At 48.7% G+C, this 20100-nt stretch overlaps 1 protein-coding gene across 1 annotated transcript; it reads right to left on the bottom strand.

Moving 5' to 3' along the window:
* Positions 1-2132: 2132 nt before the first annotated feature.
* On the bottom strand, positions 2133-19946 carry Kctd21 (potassium channel tetramerization domain containing 21). The gene is made up of 2 exons (XM_021216047.2): positions 19891-19946; positions 2133-5043 (listed from the first exon to the last, which is right to left on the bottom strand). Exon 2 carries the CDS (start codon positions 5012-5014, stop codon positions 4232-4234), a length of 783 nt encoding a protein of 260 aa, XP_021071706.1. The 5' UTR covers positions 5015-5043; positions 19891-19946; the 3' UTR covers positions 2133-4231.
* Positions 19947-20100: the final 154 nt, after the last annotated feature.

Below are 20100 nucleotides of genomic sequence, written 5' to 3'. Positions count from 1 at the left end.
AAGAGGGTCAGGACTCATCTGGTGGAGTCAAGAAGGCAGAGCCCATGCAGAGTGCTAGGGATGAGCAGAGGCTTGCTGGGAAGACACGGAGGTAGAGGAGCAGCCCAGGCAGAAGTGTGAGCCAGCACACGGTGTCCCCCGGCTCAGGAGGAAACCGGGTATGAAGAAGCTTGGAGTTTGGGAAGGGCGTTCCTTACATAAATTCAACACAACACTGGGGTGGGGGAAAGAGCGCACCCTTTGTTCTTTAGCTGGACTGATTCCCAGAGGATTTCAAATGGGGCTTAACTAGGTCTTTATCCAGCTCCTAGTAAAAGGGAACCTAGCCCTTGGCAGGCTGAGGGGGCACCTGGCATAAGGAAGAGAGTGGCTTGGAATACTCTAGCCTGCCAGAGAATTGGAAAACGGTAACAGCAGCTTAGAAATGCTGTGGGGAGGAGAGTCAGACACCCGTGGTTCAGATTTGTTACCCAAGTGATTGGCTGGCAGCACCTCCCTCAAAGCCCATCCAGTCAGCCTTTGGGTCAGGTGGGACCTGGGAGCTGTGGGTGCTCAGTGAGCCTCTTGCATTGACTGATCAATGTTTCTCCTCGGTGCCACCAGACTTCTCCTCTCGGCCTGTCCTACACTGTCCCAAAGGTTCTGAAGGAGACTGAGGGTACCCAGCTGGGCAGATAGAGTGGTTAAAGCTAGGGTCTTTAGGACCTGGATACCACCCTTTGATCTCTCTCTCTCTCTCTCTCTCTCTCTCTCTCTCTCTCTCTCTCTCCCTCCCTCCCTCCCTCCCTTCTTTTTGTTTTGGGAAATGACCAGAGGGCCTCATTTTCCTGCCAGTCACTGCCACCAGCCCTGAGGCCCCGGGGACCTCGGTTTCACAGATGGTCATTGTGAACAGACTAGCCACAAGCCGACCTTGGCTAATCCACCATTCACACAGCCTGTTGGGAATAATTCATAAGAGGAAGCTGAAATTGGGTGAATTCTAATAAAGCTATTGTTCAGTCCATTTAGTGGCTCATAAAACAAGCTGGGAGTGGCTGCACCGAGGTAGAACACTGTGGTGTAAGCAAGAGACATTCCGTAAGTTCTCTGACTCTAGAGAACCCTGACTAATACAGGACCAATGGCAAAACAGGATCACAAGGCTTGGCCTCCACAGCAATAGGAGGATCATTTGGTGGTTCGGAGGGTGTCGGGCCAGAGAATGGTACCTAAAGAGGCAACCCCTGCTGTCTTCAAGCATGCAGGGACCCTGCTGGGGGCAGGCCTCGTGCAGCAGTTGGTCATCCGGGTGCTTTGGTGCTCCCACTGGCATCTTTTCTGAGTACATGCTGCATGTGTGGGAACAACCTAGGTCAGGAGCAGAGAGCTGGCAAGGTTAGGGTTGGGGTTAGGGTTAGGGTTAGGGTTAGGGAGCAGAGAGCTGGCAAGCCTCAGCAAGGGTAAAGCTGGATTGAGCTGGATTGAGCATGAGGAGCTCCCTCTGGGAATAAGGGGCTCAGAAGAGCCCAGCCCTGCTCCACTGTCACACACAGGGCACCCCACCCAGGTGCCCACCGCTCTCAGCTCTCACTGCTCCGTGCTCCTCTTACCTTTTTGTTAGGCAGATGGACTCACCTGTCAGGTGTGAGGCCTGGAGAGACTGTGTTGACCTCACTGATGTACCCACCCCCCCCCCCGCCTCCCTCCTCACCCCTGGGCAGTGGCTCTGTGGGAGGGCCACCCATCCTCACACCTCCCTGCCTACCTTCATACTCTGACAATGGCTAACCCAGTCTCTACCCCTCCTCGAGCTCTTTGTGGGAAGAACCGGCCTCTTCCCCGCAGCTTGTATGCGGCGCTGACTTCCAGGCTTGTCAGCTCCACTCTGCCTGTGCAGTGGTCCACCATGATTACCTTCTGAAAGAGCATCAGTTGAGCTGTGTTCCAGGACCAGCTGGAATTCCAACCAACTCTTTTAAGATGCCTGGTGCAGGGGTGTTAACACAATGAAGAAACAAATCGGAGAAGCTCAGCGGCGTGGCCCAGGATCTGTCAGTAAGTGACAGAGTCAGTTCAAACCTAGCTCAGTGTGATTTACAACTGGAGGCCTCCCCGGCTTTGGAAGCAGACACAAAGTAATTGTCATTTATCCTTTATTCTCACATACATTATTTTGTTTGATCCTCACAACGGTCCTGTGAGGTAGGTAGGGTTATGTATTACTGTATGCCCATTTCACAGATGAAGAAATGGAGGTGGCTCAGTGAGGCGAGTGACTTGTATAGTCACATAGTATGTTAGTGGCTTATCAGGTTCTGTACTTGCCCTAGGGTCAAGCTATTGAGTTAGGAAGCACCAAAAAAGATGGAGAAAGCAAGGTTTTATGGGGAATAAAGGGGGGGCAGTGTTGATTTCTGAGGTTTCTTCCTTGACTTACTTGATTATGACCACTGATCTGCTTGTCCTGAATGGGTTCTCTGCAGAACTTTCCAGAGTACCACTGGTGCAGCAGCTCAAGACAGCTACACAGACTCCTGAGTCCCACTATAGGGAGAGTGGGCCTTTATTGCCTCAGGACCAAGTTTTGCCTCTAACTTTGTAACCTCTCACTCACAGAGTGTAACTCTGGAAGCCCTTTGCTCTGTCCACCTGTGGATGTGGGTTCCAGGCTTCTCAGGTGGGGGCTATACGACTCTCACTGCTGTGGTCACTCCAGGGATGAATCACAACCTGCAGTTGGAGACCCACAGGGCCCCTCGCCTGCTGGGGGAGTAGTGTCTGGAGTCTCTGCGCTTACTGTATCCCAGGAAAGGTGTTAGGACTGGAGAGTATGACAGGAAGACTGCTCTCTTAAGAGAAGTGTCAGGGGCTGGACAGGTCCTCAGGGGCACTGGGATTATAGAGCACCCCTGTACTGCTTGCTGAACACCACTTCCCAAAACCCTAGGGCTCCTCAGTCAGTGATCTTCTAGCCAGGAATAATTAGGAGCATGCTGAGCCATGCTGGTTGGGGAAGGCTGATGAGCTGGGGGCTGAGAACAAAGCGAAGCCATATGAAAGACATTTGGCTTACAAGGATTAACAGAAGCTGAGTCCCCAAGTTGCAAAGGGGAATCCGTTCTGAGCAATGACATCTTCAGTGTCTAGTCAAAGCAGGGACACATATCCGTGTATAGAGGAAGGTCTAACAACAAGACCTAGCACGGGAAGGACTTGGGGTCAATACTGAAAGAACTTTCTAACAGCCAGCACTGCCCACCACAGCAGGAACTGCCTTGGGGATAGCGAACGTTCTGTCACCAGGGGGCGTGCAAGCTGGCATAAGGGATCCCTTGGAGATACTCAAGAAGAGGCACTCCCCTCCATGGACTGGGGTGTCCTAGAGGAAGGGAAGAACTAGGAAACAATCGGATTATTTTCCAACCCTGAGAGTTCATACCGTATTACTGGTTTAATCTGACCGGTGTCAGTGATGCCTGCAATCCACGGGGCCAGGGCTACAGAAGTCAGGCAACAGCTGGGTCATGAAGTGTCTTCTGTCTTCTTGGCTTCAATACCATCACATCTTTGCAGGGGAAACAAACACTATCTGAAGCCAAGAATCCTTCAATACAGCCTCTTCAGGAGGGGCACCACCCCTGCCTCAGCCTGGACACTCACACCCCTAGGCCATGCCATGGCTCAACTTTCTCCCTGAGTGGAGCCACAGAGGGCTCTGGGAACATATTGCATTCTAAAACACCCAAATACAGTTGCCTTTGGGCAAAGGTGTCCTGGTGCCTGCGCATCCTCAGGGCAAAGAGCAGGAGTGATTGGATTTGCTGTACATGTTGTTGCCTAGGAAACTGAAAGGAGACTCTTGTTCCACCCTACTCCTCAGCAGCCAGGGCTCTCTCTGGTGATGGGTTAGCAGGGCACTGACAAGTGGTAGGTGATCGCCCGTAAGAAAACTGCTGTTCTTTGTCGTAGCCAGAGTCCTCCTGTGGGCTCTTCTTGTATGTTTCAGCTGACTTTTAACTTGTCATCACAAAGCTATCCATCGCCAGTTCAGAATGGTAAGAAAAGGTGGCCCTGTTCAGAGGGCATGTGGATTCCAGAAGGTGAACTTGTTATGGGGATCAGGTCCTGCTATGCAATTAGTACAGATTAGTATAGTTCCCGCCTTGGGCCACCGGCGAGATACTCTCCTCAGAGCCTTGGCTGACACGAGCTTCTTGGGAACTCCTTCCCCAGTGTGACTAGGGTCTTTTTACCTGTACCGGATTAACCGAATGATCTTATTGTTCATAAAGTCCAGAGCATGTGGATGGGAAGAGTCAATGCAGAATCCATCACTCAGAGCAATCTTCAGCACCTCCTCCACAAAGACCTGGAAGCTGTTGATCTGCTTGTTGGCAGGGACCACCCACAGCCTTTTGAGGTTCTGCTTGGTGTACTCTTCCTCTGGAAGGCCTTCCACATTGGCCACCCAGTCAAGAGTCAGGTGGTTAGGGTCCTGCAAGTGGCTGGTGATGGAGGAGAGATTGCCATTGGAGCAGTAGAAGAGCTTAGAGCCAAGGAGTTTGAGGAAGAGGCAGGATGTGCTGAAGATGTTGGCGTTGAACACCTCCATGCTGGAAGACGACAGGCTATAGATCTGTGGTGCCTCCCGCACGGTGAAGTGGACGGTCTGCACGCGCTGCTTCAGGGTGATGTTAAGCATGGCGTTCTTCTCCGCCTTGGAGAGTTCTACCTCTTTTTCTTGCAGGGCCTCGATCAGGGGCTGTACCTGGTAGAAGTCGGCTTCCCTGCGCAGCAGACCCATCTCCTGGAAGTCCTCTGGCAGATCCAGGTGAGAGGTCCGCAGGAAGTTGAGGATATAGCGGAACACTTTGCCGTCACGGTCAATGAAGCAGTTACCCTGGCTGTCCCTCTTGGTGGGCATCTTTCCACTGAACATGGCCCCCAGCATGGAGTCGGGGAAGCTGGTCAGGGTTGCCAGTGAGGTTGTGTAGAGCTTCCCCCCAACATTCAGTGTAATGGGGTCAGACATGGTAGGAGGCTGAGTGCCTGGAAATAGTTCTAGATGGGTAAAATGAGAAATGATTATTACCCAGCCATATCTACACAGTCACAGTCCTTAACTCCTAAGTACAGATCAAGCCTACAGTGAGGGGACAGTGTACCAATGGCTGGGGAGTGGCTGATAACTGCCGTGCTGTGTAAGGCATGCTAAACTCACAAGGGGAGACACCCACACTTGCACACACAAAAGCTTCCTTGGTGAGTTCAAATGTTCACTGAGGCCAGAGAGCCACCGGTCTGTGGAGGAAAGGAAGATGTGTCTGGGACAGAACTCCTTCAATTTTTAAGTGAATATTAATTTGCATACAAAGCAGTCCTATCACCTTTGACACAGACAGTCATTATCCACCCCGACTGCAGACGAGGACAGCTGGGCCAGGACTTATTCCTGGCTTAGAGAAGCGAGTGCTGTGGCAGGATTCACACTCAGGTCCCTGGCTGGAGAATGTTCTTTGAAGTACTTAACCAATGCCTTATGATTAGGCTCAGTATTCTCTCCCCATCAGTGCTGATCTGAAGATAATTATTTTTCTCTTTCAAATTACAAACAGTTGTAACTAGAGCCATTTCCTATCTACCAGAACTATCACGGATCACTTAGTTTTTGGCCTCCAAATGACAATCTTTTCTGGACCCCCCCCACCCCCCCCCACACCAACCCAGTCTGTCATGAAGCTGCTCATCTCGTCCCTCAGCTACCTGAAGCCGACTGCAGAGCGGTGCTGCTTCCTGCAGGTGCTTTACCCTTTACTGAAGATGGCTCAGCGGTTAGCATATTTCTTGCTCTTACAGAGGACTGGGGCTCAATTCTCAGTAATCTCATCGGGGCTAACTGCCTGGAACTCCAGTCTCGGAGGATCTAATACCCTCTTCTAGTCTCTGAGGGCTCGACATGCATGTGCTGCACAGACATACATGCAGGCAGAATATTCACATATATGCAATAAAAATAAACAAAATATTTTTGAAAGATAGTAAAAATACTCCTCACTGCCTTACAGCCTCCAGCATCTAGGGCATTAGTTTCCTTTAACTGGAAGCCTTGGATCTACAGTCTTTTTAAGGTTTTAGAGAGCAGGAACTCTCTAGAGAGTATATATACCCTCTCAGCTTCTACAGGAAACCTGTAGAATGAGCTTATTACCCTGACAGTGGAGGTAGGGAAACAAGGAGAAATAAGCTAAAGTTCTGCCCTAAGGAAGAACCCATGCTGGTGGGAGTGGGGGGGGGGGAGGGCAGACAGGAGAAGTGAAGGTGTGATGACATGACAGATGCACAAAGAGCTGGTGTGTGTGTGTGTGTGTGTGTGATGAATTCTGGCACAGCAGGGAACATCCTGCTAAGCAGGCTTAGTGCCTAGATTGGGAAATGGGTCCATGGAGGTGTGGGGATGGGATAGCAGGGGCAGAAAACACTTCTCTGTGTATCTCTATTTGAAGAGGTTATCTACTTGAGACCCTCTTTCTCTCCAGAGATGGAGCCAGGATGGACCAAGATGCTCAGATGCTTCGTGCATCTGGGTGGGGGAATGTCCCCTTTCAAGTCCTCCTCAGTCTAATGGGGCGTTCTGATTCTGCAGAAAAGCATGAACCATCTGGAGTGTCTGAAGAGCAACCAGCCCACGGTGAAGTTACAAAACTCTTGGCAGAAACGTGGAACAGATGGGCTGTGAGACACTGGGGAGGCCCAACAGAGCTGGGTGGGCAAGCAGCCTCGGAAGCGGGGTAGGGGGAAGGGGTGGAGGCCAGCCTTTGGAAACAGCAGCTGGGAATGGTGCTTGGGCTCACACAGTTGAGTCAGGCACAGGCAGGACCCAGGACTGGGTCACCTTTACTCTTATGAACTAATCTAGAATCTTCTCTCTCATCTTTTCTATTCCTGAACTTTTTTTTCTTTTTAGACAACAACCTTCATATTTTAGTGTTTTTATCCTTGAGAAATGTCACCCTCTTCCCCAACCCAGCCTTTCTAAAATACTGCACTTCAAGCCTAGGCTTTGTGAAGTAATTCAGTTCCACAGGCTCAAGGATCAGAGGGGCTGGACTCCAGACAGCCTTCTGTGGTCCTCTGTGATCCAAAGACTCCGTATCTCCTCCAGGTGTTAGTGCAGAAGTGTAGGGTGGAGAGGGGCGGGAGAGTCCGGGCTTTCCTGGAGATTTATGGGTGGTGCCTATACATTGTTTCTCTGCTTGCACAAAGTAGCAGAGCATGGTTTCAGGAGGTATCTGTCCTTCCTCTGGGGAAGGCAACAGTTCTAGTTGGTAGGCGAGGAGGCAGGCTAAGAAGGCAGGCTTCTTGCTCTAACCTAGGGAACCCTCTATGGGCTCTGCTCCAGACCCACTATGAAGTCTTCTTGGCTATCAGCTGCTGAGGTCCAGACCTGGGAGGCTGCCTAGATTCTTCAGAACTACAGTGTGTCTTGAAACCATTTCTGTAAGCACTGTAGGAACTCGGCCTCAGGCCTGCTCCCTCGTCTACACCCTACATCTTCCCTTGGCTTTGCCTTTTGTTTGTTCTCTTCTGGTTCCTAGGCCAGACTTTCCTGAAGCGCTGCTCCCTGTCTAAACCACTTTGTCCTCCCCACAACCAACCTCTCTACATTCTGGGCTCTGCCATTCACCCCATCCACCTGCCCTGCCTGCTACCCACACCCTTTTCTCCCTCCATCTTTTCTACTGTCAATGTTTAAGGCCTGAACTAAGAGCCAGTTTATCTGTGAGGCTCTGTCCCAATTCCTATGTTAAGAACTCTCTTCTCACTGGGCATGGTGGTCCATACTTCGAATTCTAGCACCCAGGAAGGCAGAGACAGGAGGATCTTTATGAGTTCCAGGGAAGCCTGGTCTATACAGCAAGTTCCAGGTCAGCTAAGGTTCTGCAGTGAGGTCCTGTCTAAACATAAAGCTTTTCTGAGGGCTTCCATCTTGTTCAGTTTGGTGGTTCAAACCTGTAATCTTTGCTAGTTGAGAGCTAAAACAGGACAATTATAAGTTCAAGGTTAGGACAGTCAACTTAGTTAGGTCCCCATCTTATAATAAAAAGGGGCCAGGATATAATTTATTAGAAGAATGCTTTCTTAGCATGCAGGAAACCTCAAGTCAATCCCCAGTACTGGACAAAAGGTCCTCTTGCCTCCCATCATCTCTAACCCTTTCTCTAGCTTTGTAGAACATCTGACAAGCGACAGGTTTTATTAGATGGTGTAAATAATGCTTAATCTTCAGAAAAGCAATGTATTTGTCTAGGGAATTCCAGGTATCATTCCCAGGGGGTTGAAGCCTGTGTGAGGAGAAGCTGTCTTGGCAGGCAGCCTTCCCACCCATGTTCCACGCATCTCTTTTCCCTGTCTATAAGAAGCCATTTCATCTGCCGAAGCTCCTGGGATAGCCTACAGCATCTCAGAGTTTCAGCCCTTGAGTAAACCCTGACTTCCTTCTCACCACATCCTTGTCTCACAGTATTAGCTTCTGAGAGGTGAATACGCTCAGTCTTGGAATAGAGACAACACAAGCTCCAGACATGATGGTGTATGCCTGTAATCCCAGCAGTTGGGAAGTGGAAGGTTACTGTTTGACACCTTCTGTGCTATGGCAAGTTCCTCTGGGATAAACAATCCATCTAGAAGGAAGGTCTAGACTGGAAGGAAGCTCTTAATAATTCCAAAGCTCCAGGAAGTCCCTGAAACTGAGTCTGTTCACTAGGCCTCTCCCTCTTCAAGTATACATAAACAAGGATGCAGAGCCATTGTCTCAGACAAGACAAGCTGCCCAGAGGAGGCTCCAGTCCCATGGGCTGGCCGCCTGAGATAATTTCCAGTCATCCAAGCTTCCGACAGTTGCGCAGTGGGCTTCCGCTTTTTGTGAGCCGTCTTTCAGGGCTCTGGGTAATACAGATGTCTTTGAGTCGTTTCTGCTCCTGTAAACTACTCCAATAAATCTCACTGGTTCACCGCTTTGGACTATGGTGGTTTCCTATCTGAACTGAGTAGATGTTTATTCACATTTTCCCAGAAAACGTGTCACACAACACCAGCCTAGGCAGGTTCTAGGCCAGTCTTGGCTTTATAAGACTCTTGTCTCAACCCCCTGTCTCACAAATCAAGCCCAAATCAAAGAAAAAGTACCAACACAAAGAACTATTAAGCACCACTACCCGTTAGAGGCATGGAATTAAAACCACAAATACCACTGTATGTCTACAAAAAATAAAAGTGCTCAATTCTAAATGCTGGTGGACACCCAGCGGTGGAGTGTTGGTAAGATAAAAAGGCAAGGATGGTTCTGCTGCCATGTGACCAAGGGCCTCCACTGGCAGAGAGGAAGCTGTATGCCCATGGAGCCCTGCATGGGAATGTTAACAGCTTTACTCACACTGGCCGAAACCCAGAAACTACCAAAACATAAACAACTGTGCTACAGTTATATAACAGAGTATGACTCAGAATACATTATATAACTTTCACACACACACACACACACACACGCACACGCACACGCACACGCACACGCACACGCACACGCACACGCACATGCACATGTGCTCACACACATGCGCAAACAGACACACACAGATACAGATGAAAAGCATTGCCACAAGTGGAAGAAGCCAGTCCCAGAAATGTGCATGACTATTTGTATAATATTGTGACAAGGAAAACTAGAGATGGAGATCTGTTAGTGGCCAGGCTGGGGAGAAGGCGTGGGCTATGAAGAGGCACAACAGAATATTTTGGAGTGATGAAAATTTTGTACATCTTGATGTCATGGTGGTCAAAACTTAAATAATTATAACTTCAGAAGAATGAGTTTCACTGTCTATAAATTATCTCTATAAACTGAAATAGAGAATGACACAGCATATTCATGAGTCATGAAATGAATACAGTAACTCGGTTGTGACCAGCTGCATCTACTGCAGTGGTATTTTTGTTTCAGTTATATGTGTGTGTACGTGATTATAAAATGATACCCCAAAGGGAGACACTCACCTGCAGAGTGCTTTAAATTAAAATCAGAATTACAGACTAGGTTGCGACTGTAGGGAAGAGAAAAGACACAGCTCCCCTCTTTGAGGGTAAGAATTGAATCTGTCAGGTAAATTGACAGGAGACAGGTTCACAAGAGGAAAAACATGTACGTATATAGTTGTTCCACAGATAGACCCCAAAGAAGGGTCAGATTACTAAGGTCTATGTAGTGCCCCAAGTCACAAGTGAGAACAGGGGCTGGGGCTTGCCACACGAGTTGTGTGGAAAGGATACTTACATGGTAATGCTGGTTATCTCAGGTAAGAAGAGCTTTCTAGAGCTAGTCCTAGAGGAACAGGTGACAACCTGTGATAAGATTTGTTTGGGCACTGGGCGTGGTGTTCCTTAGTCTATCCTGTGATTCAGTTCATCTTTCGAGTTGAGGAACCAATAGGTAGGGAGTTACTAAGACAATTCTCAGTCTTTCCTCGAGTGAGGACTCTTCAGAGAAAGCAAGCCCTCCTGCACTTGGAAGGAGAGTTAGGGATCTTCAGAGAAAGCAAGCCCCTCCTGCACTGAAGGAGAGTTAGGCTAGCTCAAAGGGCAGGAAGTCAGAGAGGCTTTTTGTTTTGTTTTGTTTTGTTAATTCAAGGCACTTAGCGGGCAATCTCACACTTTGGGGAGTCATTTTCTGAGCCCCTAGTCCTTTCATAACAATGACAGGTCTCCTGTCCACAGGGAGGATGTCTAGCACTCAGTAGGTCCAGGAGGACTGTGGTAATAAGAAATGTGCATCCTGGACTTGTCTCCAGGTCCAGGCCAGAGTTCTGAACAGGGAAAAAGCCCTGGAAGCTCCTTTGGGTGTCTACTGATCTCAGCCTTACTTCCTGAAGTACATGTGATGGAGCATCTTCCGTTGTTCTTAACAGCTGCCAACAGCAGAGTCAGCAGCTGCTTCTGGGCAGCGACTGATTGCCAGAAACACCAGCTATTAGAAGTTGAACTTTCAACCCCTCATCTTTCAGCAGGGACCAGAGTGACAATCACTATGGCTAAATAATTTAATCAGCCATGTTCCCATACTGGAGTCTTCACAAATGCTCAGACAGGATTATGAGCTGGCAAACCCAAAGAGGTACCGGGAGGGTGGGGCAGGTGGAGGGGACGAAGCTGCTGGCCTTTCTCCTACCCAGCCGTACATACTTCTTCCTGAGCCTTTTCAGACTTATCTTACAATAAGCCAAAACTCCACTAAGCAGTCTGCCTTCATGCACTCTGCAGGACATTCTTACAAATCATCTGGCCTAGGTAGGAGGTCCTGGGGCCCTCTGATTACAGTTAGCTGGTCAGAAGCACACATGACAACTTACAGTTGCAACTGGCATCTGGGGAAGGAAGAGCAGAGCCTCTGAGCCTGTAGGGTCTGCACTAACTCTAGGCAGACAATGTCAGAGAAATGACCAGCATGTTTGGTATTGGTGTAAGTAAAGGGTAGGGCTTTTTCTTTTTTGGTGGGGGGAGAGGGGTGTTGAATGATAATGAGCTGATAGGCTCATATATTTGAATATTAGTCACTAGGATGTAGAACTGTTTGAAAGGATTAGAAGGATTAGGAAGTATGGCCTTGCTGGAGGAGGTGTCGTCAGAGGAAGTGGCTTTGAGGTTTTGAAGGCCCAAGCTGGTGTCTTTCCCTCCCTACTGTCTGTAGACCAGAATGTAAATCTCTCAGCTCCAGGGTCATGTTTGCCTCATGCAGACATATTCCCTGCCATGATTGCAATGAATCAACCCTCTGAAACTGTAAGCCAGCCCTCAATTAAATGCTTTTTTGAAATAAATGATACTGCCTGGTGATGGTAGTGTACACTTTTAATCCCAGTACTCGGAAGGCAGAGGCAGAGGGATCTTTGAGTTCAAGGCCAGCCTGGTCTACAGAGAGAGTTCTAGGATGACAGCCAGGGCTACACAAAGAAACTCTGTCTCAAAAAACCTAAGTGAATGAATGAATGACTAAATAAGTAAGTATTGACTTGGTCATAGTGTCTCTTCATAACAACGTAACAGTGACTAAGGTGGGGACTGGGGTTTAACTCCATGACAGAGTACTTGCTGGCATGTGAGGCCCTGGGTTCAGAAAGTGATTGTAAAGGGTTGAGGTGGAGAACTCAGGAACATCTGCCAAATATATGCAGTCCTGGTTTCCACTCCTAGCACTACAGACAGGCAGACAGACAAAACTGGGGATGACATGCTCAAGTACCATTCTGCAACCTGCTTGGCAGCCCAGTGCTACCACCTGTCCCTGTGCCTTGCCGCCTGTCCCTGCCTCACACCAGCAACTCTACTCACTTTAATTAATTCCTTTCACTTTGGGTGGCAGTGATCAGCTTAGAAAATCATGTGTTAGGCAGGCATTCTATCACTGAGCTGTCTCTCCACCATTCACATACACATGAAGTAAAATCTACAACTTTGAGATTCTGAGACAGTCTCTCTAATACTGTGCTCTATTTTCAGCCCTACTTTTAATAATGCTATATAGAAAGGTACAAGGAATGATTCTGCTGTGCTAAATGCTTTCCTTTTTGCGGTGGTCCGGGACACACCACTCTCAAGTATGACTGCATGAAGCCAGGATCTGCCATGTCCCCTTTCAGTATCGATTGTTCAGTTATTTTGAGAAAGTGCAGACAGAGGAGCAGCTCTTGGAGTGATGCACTCACAGGAAGGGGATCTGCAGTACAGAGGAAACTCGTTAGGACCCAGAAGAGCATGGCTCGAAGACGGCCACCAGAGGCGTTCATCTGTATGAAAAGCCAATCCATAGAAACTGTACACTTCCTCCTCATCCCCCCAATTCTCCACCCCTGGCAGAGTCCTAAGCGTTTCTTCCTTTCTCTACTCCAGGATGTTGTATAAACTTCAATCCTAACTTCTTTGAGTCTCTTTTCTGTGAGACTCCCAAATGTGTACACACTAATCAAAATGGGCCTTCTCCTGTGCATCTGCTTTGTGTCAGTTTAGGTTGAAGCCCATCCTAGGCATCTAATAACTTATTTTTCCTACAATACTATTTATTACCCTTCCCAGTTTGTAGATGAGGAAAACTGTGGCTCAGGGAGGGTAGGAAATGGCTCAAGATCACGTATCTAGTCAGTGGGGGAGCTGAGATCGGAATCCGATGCTGAATCGCATACCTCAGTCCATGTCTGTCTACCACAGGACCCCAGTGTGCAATGAAAGCAAGAGCATATCCTCAAGTTCTGTGTGGAACTTTGCCCAATTACATCTGAGGCCAGGGGGACAAAAATCCCAGGATGATGAACAGCCCTTGCACAGTGCAGGTCTGTGCAATCAAGACCTCTCTGCTTCAACGGTAACACAGGGTTAACACTGAAAATGCAGCATTCAAAGAGCAGGCCTTAAAGGTCAGATTTAAAAGATGAATGAGGATCCAAACTGAATCAGGAAATACACATTCCAAGTAGCAGCCCCATGTGTGAATTAACAGTTCTCTTATGAAAGTTTTCTAATAGGCAAATCTAAAGTTCCAGTTTGCCTGTCCAGTCAAAATGCAGGAAAAAACCTACCCTCTCAGCCTCTCTGAGCAAACCACAGACAAAACTAGGAGACGGTAGCATCTTGGTCCTTTAGAGCGTTTGACAGGGCAGTGGGGCCAGGGTGCACTACCTGGCTCCGTGGAAAGGGACAATTTCCGTCTAGGGCCTGAAAGTCATCTTTTGCAATGTTTAATTAAGACCCTTGAAATAGAAATCTTTGAGATGTTCTGTAAGGGCTGTGCCCCGCAATCCTTAGTCCTTGCAGACTCCAGGAGGGTAGTCGTGTGCAGCCAACCTGGTTGTGGGTGTGTTAAATATAGTGGCCTCTTTAAGCTCCACAACAGCACATCACAGAGAGTATTACCTCCACTTTACAAAGGGGAAACGGGGCTCAGGAGATTAGATAACATGCCCAAAGCATCAGCAGGCTGTGTGCAGGCTATGCTGCCAGCAGGGTGTGTACAGGCTACTCTGCCAGCAGGGTGTGCACTCTGCAGCCTTTCAAAGTGAAGGTCTTTGCCCCTGTAGGTATTTTCACATCTGCCAGTCTTAACTTGACCCCAATCACATGCCAGGGGCCGGAGAGTGAGTACTTCCTGAGTGAGCCTATGGATGCTCAGAGCCTCGTGAGGCATTTCCTGAAGATTATTTCATTAGAATACCACAGCAGCAGTGTGAGGGACTGTGAGTATCGCCCTGGTTCTAGAATTATAAAACCAAAGCCCAGAATAATGAAGGCAGCTACTGAGGCCCACATACTGAGAGGAAGCTCCGCTGGATTTCCAAATGAGGGCTCTTGAGCTGTCCCTGGCCAGTACCATAAGCTATAGTATTTCATTAAGGACCATAAACAGAATTTGAATAAAGGCTTATAATGCTTCTGAGAGGAAATCAAGAGACATTGATTAATTGATTGATTGTGGTGCTGAACTATTGAGTTACTGAGCCCAAACCAAAAGATATTACCATTGTCCTAAAATAATAAGGGGCTGGGGGCTGGAGAGATGGCAAAGCTGTATAGAGTACCAGCACCAGCCGGGCGTGGTGGCGCACACCTTTAATCCCAGCACTCGGGGGGCAGAGACAGGCGGATTTCTGAGTTCGAGGCCAGCCTGGTCTACAAAGTGAGTTCCAGGACAGCCAGGGTTATACAGAGAAACCCTGTCTCGAAAAAACAAAAAAAAAAAAAAAAAAAAAAAAAAAAGGACCAGCACCAACTGCTCTTCTGAAGGTCATGAGTTCAAATCCTAGCAACCAACCACATGGTGGCTCACAACCATCCATAACAAGATCTGACTCCTTCTTCTGGAGTACTTACATATAATAAACAAATAAATCAAGAAAAAAATTTTAAAAAATTGAAAATCCTCAAATAATAACAAGATGTAGAACCTTTTCTGTGCTATCAGTGAAGACTCCTTTGTAACAACTCTAACCCTGTGAGTAATAATTCTCTCCCCTCTGGGTCATTCACTCAGAGAGCCTAGAAATGACCTATAACATGAGCACACCTACACGGGTCTTCATAGATACCTCATTCAAGGAGAAACTAGAACTTCATGGAGAAATAGATGTTTTTAAGGAAAAATTCCAGGTGGGCCTGGAGCATCTTTTGGCAGATAATAAAGAACAAAGACTAATATGTTCATGTTAGAAGCATATAGGAACTGGCCTCAAGGATAGATTTAATATAATTTGAGTAGCAAGAAAAAAATAATAATACATTTTAGCACATTGGAAAAATTTAATGGGTCTATAATATTACTGCAAACAGAGAAAAGGGGGTGAAGAGGGAACAGGGAGAAAGAAGAAAATGCTATTCTATAAAAAGGAACACCAGGCGCTGGGCAGGCCCGGCTGCTGTCTTAGCTTCTTTTCCTGCTGCTGTGATAAAACATCCTAACCCCAACACTCCCCCCAAAACCCAAAACCAAAAATAACAACAACAACAACAACAACAACAACAAACCCAAAAAACTCAAGAGAAGCCTGTTCTAGATCACTGTTTGAGTTGCAACTCATCACAACAGGGGAGTCCAGGCCAGCAGGGTTTGTGGCACACCACATGGTCACACTGAGGAGACCCATCACATGGTCAACTCATCTACAGTCAGGAAGCAGAAGGCAGCAAGCACCCAGTTCCCTTTCTCCATTTGTAAGACAGTCTTGTGGCCGGGTGTAGGGACACATACTTTTGATCCCAGCACTCAGGAGGCAGATCCCCTTGAGTTTAAGGTTAGCTGGTTCAAATAGTGAGTTCCAGGACAGCCAGAGAGCTACAGAGCTACACGGTGAGACCTTGTCTTGGAACAACAACAACAACAACCACCACCCCAAAACCAACCAAACAAAAACCCTAGAAACACGGGTCTTGTGGTGGTTGGAGTGAGAATGTCTGCCATATGCTCAGGTGCTTGCGCATTTAGTCCCCAGGGGGTAGGTAGTACTGTTGAGCAGAGTCAGGAGGCGTGGCCTTGCTGGAGGACGTTTGTCACTTGGGGCAGACTCTGAGGTTCTAACAGTTATGCACCATCCTCAGCCTGCTCTCTCCGCTTCCTACTTGCAGCTCAAGATGTGAGCTCTCAGCTCTTCTTACTGCCAGGATGGACTCTCGGCCCTCTGGATAAGCTCAAACACGCTAGTTTACAAATTGCCTTGGTCAAGGTGTTTTATCGAAGCAAGAGAAAAATAACTAACACAGATCACCCCACATCAATTAAGATAATCAATCTAGTCTCCCAGAGCATGCCCAGAGGCCTGGCGCACAGGCGATTCTAGATTTTGTCACATGGACAATTACCACTAACCACCACAGTGGTATAGGCCTGTTTTTCCAGTACTTGGGAGGCAGAGGTAGGGACACTAGGAACGAGTTCAGGGCCAGCATGGGCTAAAGGAGACCCTGTCTCAACATACTCCTCCACTCAAAATGAACACCAACTAATACAGAAAGAATAGCACAATTAGGGAAACACCATTTTGTAGCCTTCAGCGCTGCAATTCAGGCAAAGATCATCAGTGGCTATGGTGTGGAAGGAACAGTGTGGAGCAGTGGTTCTCAACCTTCCCCACGTGGGACCCTTTAACACAGTCGTTCATGTTGTGCTGGCCCCCAGCCATGACATTATTTCACTGTCACTTCATAACTGTAATTTTGCTACTGCTAGGCATCAGGATGCAAATGTGTGTTTCCCAGTGGTCTTAGGTGACCCGTGAAAGGGTCATCTGACCTCCAAAGGGGTCATGACCTACAGTTTGAGAGCCACCGGTCTAGAGAATGTGTCACAGACATTCTCCCTATTACCATGGAACTTATGCTGTCATGACATTAACCACTAACCAAATGGCTCCATGAAGACCCCCTGATAAATGCTTTCTAAAATGATGGGGTCAGAAGTCCACATTACCAAAAAGCCAGAAACTGAAATAGCTAAGATCTAATCAGTAAGGAACTAATGAAATATAAAATGTGAGACGGCCCTTTCCAGATTAAATGATTTGCTCAAAGAAAAGTTAACAGATACAATGGGTGGATCTTTACTAGGCTGGATCATTAAAGGTAACAACTAAAGGTTTTTGGAGAAGGCAATCTGGAAAGAATTTAATACCAAGTGCTTATTTGGTAATACCAAATAAGGTAAGATTACAATTACGTAGGAAAACACCACTCCTATGAGATGGAGATATACTGGAGACTTTAGAAAAAGTTTTAGATAAGGTATTACTATGTGCTCCAGGCTGGCCGAAAACCAATCTTTCTGCTTAGTGTGCCAAGTGCTGGGGTCACGGGCATGTGCCGTTATGCCTGGCGAAGATATTCATGTTCTTTTTCTCCCTCTCTCAGCCGTTCTTTCCATTTTTCCCTCCTTTCTCTTGTGTGACAGGTTTTCATAATGCTGCCCTTTCTCAGCTGCTCTGGAGTGCTCAAGTGATCCTCCTGCCTCAGCATCTTGAGTAGCTTGGACGACAGGGACAAGCAATCAAGCTTGGCTTGTAAGGTAAAGTAACTGGGAGACATGTGTGTGTGTGTGTGTGTGTGTGTGTGTGTGTGTGGAAAGGCAAGTGTGTTCAAGCATGACTAGGTGAATGCAGGCCGTACTTGGAATATATTATAGGTCTGGTATTCAGAGCCTAAGATAGTCAACTAGGACCAAAGTTGGAGAAGTGTTTTGAGCAGGAAGTCCTTGTAGATTGGACTTGACCCAGAGGATCAGCTTGCCCCTCTTCTGTCCTGGGACCCACGGTTGGAGATATGGCCTTTTTTTCTGATGACAGCTTCCTCCTGAGTCTAGCATCTGTGGGTGTTAAGTGGCAGGAAGGAGACTCCTGCTATGCACATCGAGAGATATGCAGGGAAGATGATGGTGGCCATGAAAACCATGACAGTTCAAACTGTGATAGCTACTCAACATACTAATTTCTACTCCCCCCTGCCTCTCTCTCTCCTGTTTTTCCAAGACAGGGTTTCTCTGTGTAGCCCTGGCTGTCCTGAAACTCTCTGTAGACCAGGCTGGCCTCAAACTCAGAGATCCACTTGCTTCTGTTGCCCAAGTGCTGCGATTAAAGGCGGGAGCCACCACTGCCTCATGAAATAGACACTCCCGTAGGCTTTATAGACCAGCATGACAGGCCCTTCCCTTCCTCTGCAACTTAACTTCTATTCAGCCCTCAGCCAGGATTTTGAAGGAAGAATCTCACTGAGCTGCTAGGCCTCATCTGTGGCACCAGCACCGTCCCTTTTAACTCAAAGCACTTTATGCTCAGTACTTAGCACCATTAACCTAAGCAGGTGCCTGGCCTGGCCTCCCTGCTGGGTGGAGAAACCCCTCACCATTCCCAGAACCCGGCTGGGCAGGGAGAAGGGAAGACATTTTATTTTATTTTTTACTTTGTTTAGTTAGAGCTATTTTCACCTTTCCTGACTGACCTGCTCACCAACAGGAATATTTATGTCCCTGTCTTGGAGATAAACACTTTAAAACTTTTCATTTTGAAATACTCCCTTGAATTTTCACTTTGGAATCAAATGTGAAGGACAATGTCTAACTGGCCGCCATGCTGGGCTTCCACTGTGAAGGGGAAGGGACGGAGCACGGGGTAAATGGTTCAATGATGACAGTGTTCAAGTGAGTGACATCTGCTGATCACTGATTACCTAGCAGCTTCCTGCTTTACCCAGGGTGATCTCCAGGATGAGGACTTTGGGCCAGAGCCCAGCGGACTTCCCTGTCATCCTTTCACACCCAACAGCTGATGGCCACCTTGCCCTGTCCTATCTCTGAGAGGCTGCTCCCCTCAGTTCACACAAGGGGCACTGGGATTTGTGCCCATCAGGGCGGGATGGGGGTGGGCTGGAAGAAGAGACCACCCAGCCGGAGGCATTTCCTTGCTCGCACAGAAACGCTTTGTTGAAGATGGTCCCGACACCATTCCTCAACCGCAGGCAGAACTTTCCTTAGCCACCTTGGCTCAGCTTGTGGTTTTCCTCAGGCACCCACACCTTTTTTCAGCTTTCTCTTCCTGTGGCCTTCCCTCTGCTCCCGACAGTGATAACTGTAAACAAAGGGCTTTCAAATAGCTCCAGCCTGAAGACGCCATAGCCTTGCAGCTAGGCATTGGAAGTGCGAGGCACAGGTCCTGAAGCACAACTTTGGATGGGTGGGGCATCACAATGCTTGCCTCTTTCCTGTCACCCCAGACCAAACCTCTGTTTCCCCTGTGGGCAGAGAAAGGCAGGGTCTTTGGAGGCTTTTGGGAGCAAGTCACTTATCATGTGTGTTGCCCGACTGGTTATCAAGGTGAGGCCTTGGCGGGATGTGAGTAGAATGAGTATGTGTGTGACGTACTGAGCTCCAGGGATGGGCTCTTTATTTCTAGTCACATGGAAAGAATGGTGCTGTGTACATCCACACGCCCTGGGTTCACTAGAGCTGGGAGGGGTCCATGTCTTCCCAGTGGTCCGCCTTGCGCTCGCCCACCTAACCCAGCACCCACTCCTCAGCTCTAGAACGGGACCCCTCTGATCAGACAAGAGGCCCCCTTCTCACCTAGAGACCCCGCCTCTCTCCCTACCCACCGAAGGCTCCTCCCACAGAGCGTCCCTTTCTCCAGCCCCGCCCCTCAGGTAGTTTGGTCCACCCCCCCACACCCCGAAACGCGCCCCTCCCCCGCGGCCACGGGCGGGGCTACCCCATTTCACAGATGAGAACAGCGAGGCTGCGACAGATGACCTTTCACGGCAGGACAGGTGCCCGGAAAGGCTTGTATGCGTCCGCTGGGTCCAGAGCCCTCCCGCCCAACCCCTGCGCACCGCACCCACCTCCTGCCCTCGCTCCGCAGCCTCCCCTCCAGCCAGCGCAGCTTCGCTAGGGGGTGGGCCGGCCTGGGGCAGGGGCGAGGCGTCCCGGGCCGCGCGCTGGCCGCCGGGACTTGTAGTCCGCTCTGCGTTCCTCCCTGTGCCGCGCACCCCGCCCGGACTCCACCTCCCAGGAGGCTACGCGGAGAGCCAGCCCACTACGGGCCCGCCCCA

This window comes from Mus pahari, chromosome 1 (assembly GCF_900095145.1).
Source record: "Mus pahari chromosome 1, PAHARI_EIJ_v1.1, whole genome shotgun sequence".
Lineage (NCBI taxonomy): Eukaryota > Metazoa > Chordata > Mammalia > Rodentia > Muridae > Mus > Mus pahari.
This window is presented reverse-complemented; position numbering and strand designations above follow the sequence as displayed.